General features: G+C 39.5%; 1 protein-coding gene across 2 annotated transcripts in view; it reads left to right on the top strand.

Annotated features, from left to right (window-relative positions):
• Positions 1-8,235, top strand: part of iars1 (isoleucyl-tRNA synthetase 1) — a 54,907-nt gene that overhangs the window by 25,133 nt on the left and 21,539 nt on the right. For both annotated transcript variants that reach the window (XM_069146433.1, XM_069146424.1), the window contains exons 14-18: positions 249-375; positions 2,823-2,896; positions 4,919-5,113; positions 5,441-5,527; positions 6,453-6,536. In XM_069146433.1, the coding sequence (XP_069002534.1) occupies positions 249-375; positions 2,823-2,896; positions 4,919-5,113; positions 5,441-5,527; positions 6,453-6,536 (567 nt within the window). The remainder of the gene's footprint in view (positions 1-248; positions 376-2,822; positions 2,897-4,918; positions 5,114-5,440; positions 5,528-6,452; positions 6,537-8,235) is intronic.

Raw genomic sequence — 8,235 nt, 5'->3', positions numbered from 1 at the left:
GCTACATTTGCAAGGTTGCTCATCATCTCATACATGACAATAAATGTCAATGAATTAATTATTTTAAATTGTGTTTTATCTATATAGCACAATTAAATCCAAGTGCTGCCCAACATCAAACATAATTAAAAGAATGAACAAGTAATCATTTTAAATGGGTATTTAAGTATTTCATGCTGCTTTTCTGGCTGAAATCATGTCTTACATTTGGATTTATATATTAAACAAATTGCTTTTTTTGCCTGCAGGGTTCCAGAGTTTGTGGGTGAGAAGCGTTTCGGGAACTGGCTGAGAGACGCGCGTGACTGGGCGATTTCCAGGAACCGTTACTGGGGCACTCCAATCCCACTCTGGGTCAGCGATGACTTTGAAGAGGTCAGGAATACACCAAACTCAAACACGCACTTATAGTGCTTTAATTGAGTACTTAATGCTCCTAATGTGTCTTTGTAGTCTGTAGAGATCGCACAATTTGTCTGTGTCATGACCAAATACGTCTTGTGTCTTTCCAAAGAGAAGATTGGTCTGCTGAAAAAGTGCAAACATCCAGCGCTTCTCATAAATTGGCCGTTTGAAAATTTCTCTCACTGACCTCTTTTTGACACTCGTGTAATTTAGCATATCTGGCCCGTTTTCTGTGTGTGGAGGCTTGTGTAGGAGAGACTTTCTGGCATGGTGAGAGTGAGGTGACCATAGTGTCAAACCAGAGAGTGTAGCGTGATTCTGTACTGCAGTCAGTCAGCTCCCATCGGGCACCATTATAGAGTTCCTCCTTAAATTTAGCACATAAATGATTCATGAATGGAAATGGCAAATAAACACAAACCAAATTGTGTTTGGTTTCCCTTCATGCCAGTTAAGGCAACTTCAAAGGTCCTCAAGACAAACTGCTTTTCGGGTGTTACAGGAGAGAAGACATGGACTGTAAGGGGAGGGGGAGGGGTCAGATTGAATTAGAGAAGGGTGAAACTGAGAGAGGAGAACGGCTAAAGGAAAATGAATGAAAGAGGAAAAAGAGGCGGACAGTGGAGAAGCGAGCCAAACTGTAATTGTTCATTTCGTTTTGGATGTTTGTTGCCAAACTGAGCTGACGGTGTGAAGTAGACTGCGCTGAATAGAGATGTCAGAATTAGGTTGTTTGAGCATTTGAAAAATGAAGTGTTGGTCCCCTGGCAGAAAGAAGGACAGCCAGCGACCTGCTTGCTGGAAATAGCATTGTGACTGTTTCCAGAGCACTCACACTCCCTGGTGCCTCCCTCACACACCCCTCAGTGGCAAATCACACACCCAAATCTAAAGCTGTAAGCGTGTCTGTCTGCGTGTGTGTTTCTCTGAGCGTGGCTGTATGATTTCTGTCTCTCAGTATCTTTTTCTTTTTGTTCTGCCTCTCTCTGTCCCTAGCTTTCTGATTATGTTTCTTTTATTGTGTCTTCTTTTGTATCTGACGCTGGTGTATCAGGCGGTATCTAGGCCATGTTACCTGGTGCTGTGGTAAAACTAGAGCAGAGCCTACAGGTTAACTCTCTGAGGAGACCAGATAACACACTTTACTATACTTTTTAAGGTAGAGTTACTCAGGAAGTGTGTTAAAGTAGGCCTACTTTTAACTTCTGTTTCTAATGCAACTTCAGTTTACTATGACTAAGAACAGGCAAATGTTATACCTTTGGCATTTCTGCAATATATATATATATAAAAAAAGAAAAGACTAATAAATAATCAAATCAGTTGATTATCAAATCAGTTATTTAACTATATCTAAATAGTTTCAACTGTGGTTTATATTAGATCCCAACTGATTTATCAGTTGGCCAATTTCGGCTATCACAGATATGTTGGTATCCGCATATATGTTGTCCAATATGAATGTAACCTTTTACTAAACATAAAGCAGAAAACGATGCTTGGATTCCTTTTGAAATTGTTCTATTTGTGTGTTTTTTCTTTAATGTTTAGTTTTTTTTTTTTTTTAATAATAATTACATTCCCAGTGAATTTCACTGTTTCAGTGCAATGATGTTATTTTGGATAATAGAATTCATTATTAAACTGTAAAATATGCTGCCCCTATTACATATCCTTGTCACAAGTATTAGATAACAACATTTTGTTTGATATACCGATATCGGAATTGAAGTCACAAACATTTTTTATTGGTTCACTGCAATGTATATATTATGCATTACCTATTGTTTGTAGTTAATACAGCTGCAGTTGTTGTTCATTTTGTTAATCATTGTGGTAAACAATTGTTAATTATTTTCCAAATATTGAACTGTTCCTTTAGATTAAATTAAATTAAAGAATGAATTCTTTAAATGTTAGATCCTTGTGTTGCCAACTGTATGTTATCAACACAAATATTTTCTTTTTCAACTACACCGCAAAACTTCTTGGTGTATTGTTCCCAGGACTGCAATGTTGAACAATTATTTCTAATCAACATTTGACTTGTGTAAACTACAGAGAATTACTAAAATATGTGAAACACTATTTTACATAGATCAAGATAATTAACTGAGGATAGTCTTGTCTGAGCAAACAAAACAAACATAAAAATATCCAATCAATTCATAATGATAGAAAAGAGAGAAAAGCAGTTTATTTTAAGAATTTGAGAAGATGGAAGAAGCAAATGTCAGTTTTGCCTGACAAATCATGTGACTTTAGCACGAATGGTTAATTTCCTTATTTGAGTTTACTGTTAATACGGTTTTGTGCTACTGCTTACTGAAAATACACTCTGTGTGTGTGTGTGTGTGTGTGTGTGTGTGTGTGTGTGTGTGTGTGTGTGCGTGTATGCGTGCGTGCGCACTCATCAGGTGGTGTGTGTTGGGTCCATGGCTGAACTGGAGGAGCTGACCGGAGTCAAAGTAACTGATCTGCATCGGGAAAGGTGAGTCACTGATGAAGCACCAAGATTAGCAGCCACCCACCTGAACATATTATTCAGTGTTGCTGCCTTGACGGTCGGATGCCCTCAGTGTCTGTGTTCGTATGTGTGTGAGGATTTATTTTTAAATGTGTGCTGGTTTCCTCTAATGTGAGCTGTCTGCTCGAACCAGACGTGTGCTGTGGTGCACAGATCACTTTACTCTTCCGGTCTTCTTCTGCTAATTACGTTTAATCACCTCCGTGGGGCTGGCCATCTCTTAATTGATGGGTGAGGAAGAGGTTGCTTTCGTCAGGCTTCAATGCTTGGGTTTCGATACAGGTCTGCACGATTTATAAAAGTAATGTAATTGATTTTAGCAACCTTCAAGATTAAAAATAGACTCCCCTAATGGAAGAGAAGCTGATCAGCTCTGAAGCAGTCTGTCAGATGTGTAAAACCATGTTTGAAATGTCTGCAGTGTTTGAAATTGGAAGTTGCGGTGTTTCACTCCCTTTAACTGTAAATCATTGCGGTTATGTCGCACGCGACTCCCATAATGGTCTGATATGCATATGAATTAAGATGATGTTACATAACAAAAGTTATAAGTTTAGGTTGCATAAACAAGAGATCAGAGAGGGTTTAGATTCTCTGAGTTTAAGTAATGCCTAATTATGTCTTTATGCCACACTGTCAGGTGCATGCCAGCGATTTAGTTTTGCACTTTCATAAAGTGAGACAGAGGTTTAGATAACCTGTCTTTTAATTTCTTGCATCTCTCTAGATGGGCTCATTATTAAATTCCCATGTCCATGCACCCAGTTCGAAGAGGTCTAGTCACACCTAAAAATAGCTCAACAGAGTTAATCCACGCATACTCACAAAATAGGTGGTGCTCGAGGCTTACTAGAGCTACATGACTGCTAGCAGGTTTCGTATAGGAGCAGCTGTAGCTGGCGGGATGACTACTTGTATACCAGCCAACTGGGGACATGTCCTGTTTGCGCTATTAAGACAGCATACTGTGAGTTAACTGCATGACTGTGTCTTAGTTGACTAACATTTAACTTGAGTAGATTTTTATGGGTTTACGTCAGCTCTAAAAAAAACAAATCCATCAATTTCCGCAGTTCCCTTTCCAGTTAATTTATACTGGAATTTCAGCTGATTTTCTGGTGGAAAATTCAAGCAATAAAGTTCTTTTGCTAAAAATAAAAGATGCATGAATCACTTCCTCTGGGCAGACTGTAATCAGTCCACATTATGAAATGTGGAGTGGCCTGATACTGAAGGTAATGGCTGTGCCTGCATTGTGGAACATTTTGTAAAAAAAAATCTTACACATAACAACCTGCAAAAATGACACATTAAGCTACTCAAACTATACTCAACAGCTCACTTCTCTTTGGAAAGTTCCAGCTAAACACTACCTTCCTTTAATTGGCACATAAGCAAGGCTCTGAAAAGTAGAAGAGTATTGCTGCAGATCAAAAAGATTATAGATAAAGAAAAGTAAATCTTGCTTCATCAACTTTCTGTGGATATTTTATTTTGATAATGTGTTGTTGTATTCATTTACCGATAAGGGCATGTTATTTTCCATAAAACATTGAATAGGTTTATTTGGCATTTCATACAACATGTAATTACAACAACATTCAGGTGCATCTATTTTCCTCAGCATAGGAAACTCTGATTTTGTTCATAAGCTGAATCTGAGCGTGTCAGTAAATGTAATAAATTAATCCATATCCTTGTGTGTGTAACTTATGACCCAAAGCAATAACCCAAGCTTATTCTTGGAGGTGTCAGCGCAACATGACACACCGTTCTCCTCCTAAACCTCATTCTCCGCAGTGAAGGATTATAAAATCGTTATTCTGGACTGCAGCCCAAAGGCCTATAGACCTGTGAATCTATATAGTGTACAAATGTTAAAGAAATTCCCCCTTGACACGTATTAATAAAACTGTTATTGCTTCCGTCTGTCTCAACTTTCTTTTTCTTTCTCTCCTTCCTGCTGTCCACGCTCTCTCTACCCAGCATTGACAGTCTGACGATCCCGTCACGATGCGGTAAGGGCGTGCTGCGGAGGGTCGTCGAGGTGTTCGACTGCTGGTTCGAGAGTGGCAGCATGCCGTACGCCCAGGTTCACTACCCCTTCGAAAACAGGAAGGAGTTTGAGGACACTTTCCCGGCAGACTTCATCGCTGAAGGCATCGACCAGACCAGAGGATGGTAAACTGTGAATGAATGAGTGGATAGATGGGAGGAAAGGTTAGATGGAAAGAGTGTGACAGGTGAGGAGCAGAGACGTAGCGAGCCTCCCTACGCATTTCATTCAGGGAAATGACGAGAGAAGAGCATGAATGGATGGATGGACAACGGAGAGGCAGATGGGTGTGTTCCTCAAATGTTTCTAAAGTTGAACTGAATGGATTCGTATTAAATCTGCGTGCAAGCGTGTGAATGTAACATCTCAGTTTTATCTCAGGGGACAACTGAACCGTTTCAGATTCATAGTTAGCCTGACCTTGTCGACTCTCCTTTTGTGTCCTGCTGTAGGTTCTACACCCTGTTGGTGCTCTCCACTGCGCTGTTTGGCAAACCGCCCTTCAAAAATGTCATTGTTAACGGACTGGTGCTCGCCAGGTTAGTCCGTTGACTTAAACCACTTTCCCTCATCTTTCTTTAATCTACAAAGACAATTTATTTTCATCATCAAGGATAAGACTTGCTTTCTTTTTCCCAAGAAAAGATGTGTGACAGTCTTCTAATATTTTACAGTTTCCTTACCCTATCCGTGTTTGTCAGCTCCAAGCCCATTCATTTCCTCTGAAGGTGGAAATGTTCACTAACAGGTCACACATGTGCAGTTTTAAGACTAAATGGTAGATTTGTTAGTGCATTTGGGAGTATTTTCAGCTTTAGAATTGTGTGCCGAGGAGTATTTATGGCAGCAAGAAGGTGTATGTGGGATTGACTCAAAATAAACCTCAGCACTCATGTTGAAAGTGATGAACGAACATGTCTGCAACAGAAAAGAGTGGAGGTCTACAGCAGGAAAGAATACACTGCTGTATATTAAACTTTGACAACACATGCTGTGCTCAATAGTAGGATCATTTGTTTGTGTTTTGGGATTCGTTGACAATAAGCAAATACACAATATTGCCAGCTTTATCCTTCCTGTCAGTTTCAAGCACATTTCTCAGCTGTTTTCTGCCCCATTTTGTTTTTCTTTCCTCATGCACTGATCCACTTTTTGCTCCTATTCACCACAGTTTTTGTTTTAGTTTTCTTCCCGCTTACTTACCTGCCTACTCATCCTCCTTTTCTGCTACTTTTCATAATCAGTCTTGTATGTGCACTGTAACATTTAGCCCCTCAGAGCTTCTCTTCAACCGAGCTGCTTGTCCTCAGCCCCGGGGTCTAAATGCAGCACTGTGCTCACAGGCCTGCTGACCTGGAAGGACTCGACTAATTTGAATACCAAGTGCATGGTTTCCAACATGCGCTCTTGTGCGTGCACGCATATGTATGTGCATTAATGTCTTTGCTTGTGTTATTCCCGCAGCGATGGACAGAAGATGAGCAAGCGCAAGAAGAACTACCCAGACCCGGCATTGATAGTGCAGAAATATGGAGCCGATGCCCTCAGGTCAGCTCTGTGCTTGAATGTGAGCGAGTGCGTGTTTCCGGAGTGTAAATGCTTGTGTGCCTATGGCGGGATTGTGTGCTAACCCACCTTATATTATTAGCAAGCATGGTTTTAAAAGGTCTGAATCGCTATCTACACATAAGTAGGATCTGTCCCAGTCCTACATACAGTTTACACGCACTCGGGCATACCATACATACACGTGTCCCGCTTCATACATTCTCTCCTTTGCCCTGAGCAGAAAGTGCTATGGCCATATGGCCTAATGAATAAACCACTATGAAGTTGCACCATATGCTCACGTATACAATGATGAGAAGGGAGCTGCTGAGATAAAGAAAAAAAAGGCGACAATCTGTTTCTATTCAAGACCACCATTTTTTTTTCTTTCTTTCTTGCTTTTCTTACAGTGTAGACATTAGAGGTATTTTGAAGCAAAAATTAATAAATTCAGTGTGAACTACTGACAGACCTAAGTACAGACTAATGTTTTTTTTTTTCTTTATTGTCTGTGTTTGTCAAGGTGCCCAAACATATTTGAGCAGATGATGGTCATGTCTGTTCGGCATTTTATTTCAAATGTATCTCAGAGTGGCTGCTATTAAAATCACTCATGGCCTATTGCATGAACTTGCATCATGTCGGTTCTCTGCCAGAATCAAAAAACCCTTTTCTATCCATCAGTGTACTGATGCCTGCCACAGTATATTACTTTGATATGCATTATTTTGTTTATAATTAGTCAGCAGTATTTCTGTTTGGCTGTACTGGAGGAAAGAGATTAATTTGTATTGTGATGCTTGATGTTGGTAAAAATAGGTTTTGGCCCAAAATATGTACAGAACATAGGTGGACATTTAGCCGAAATAAAGTAAATCAAATTCAGACATGTTGGACAGCTGAATAGCTTTACCTTAAGACAATGCAACTTTCTAAACAGCTGTCTTTTAATAGTTTCATGCAAGTGTCCAGTTGAACTTGCTTGGTGTCCATAGAGAGGAGTGTTAGCTTTTCACAACAAAATCTGGACTGCACGTCTGCGTCCTCTGGATGAACTAAATACTGAAGCTCAAATGTAGCCTTCAGCCGACAGGGGCTCTCAGAGGCATGTGCTGTCAATGCTGATTGTAATTTGCCTGCTTGTGTGTTATGAAATGGTTTCAGTTTTTAACAGAAGTCAATGGAGCAATTGTGACAGCTTGCATACCCACATCACATTGGGTTACAGTTTAAAAAAAAAATTCAGTGGTAACAAGCTTTAAATAACTGAAATAAACCTTATTGGCCCAAATACTAATCCTGCGCTGTGGCATGAGACAGAGATAATAATGTTCTTGCAGTTTATAATTTGAAAAAGACTATTTTACCTAAATCTTGTACAGTTTATAGACCACTGCGTCCCATCCATCAGGTTTAGCTTGAAACTCCGTCATTATATAAGCATTTATATAATGGTGAAAAAAATCCTTATGTTGCACAGATACATTTGTAAAGAACAAAACACATTATAACATAACAATTGTAAAGTCACAAATTATTATTGATAAGTTGCTCTGTTCACAAATCCTTTTCACTTTTTTGCTACTTTACGGTTTCATGTTGCCATCTCTTCCTTCATGGATGATTTTAGTTTAATAAAGTTGAACTATCTCTTGAGGAGAAAACCATTTCCAGGGTGACATTTCCCGCACTGGCTGGA

The sequence above is a fragment of the Embiotoca jacksoni genome, unplaced genomic scaffold (genome assembly GCF_022577435.1).
Source record: "Embiotoca jacksoni isolate LCO1_2020_lvr unplaced genomic scaffold, fEmbJac1.0.p SCAF_1, whole genome shotgun sequence".
Lineage (NCBI taxonomy): Eukaryota > Metazoa > Chordata > Actinopteri > Embiotocidae > Embiotoca > Embiotoca jacksoni.
Note: the sequence above shows the minus strand (reverse complement) of the source record. Positions and strands in the feature narration are given on the sequence as shown.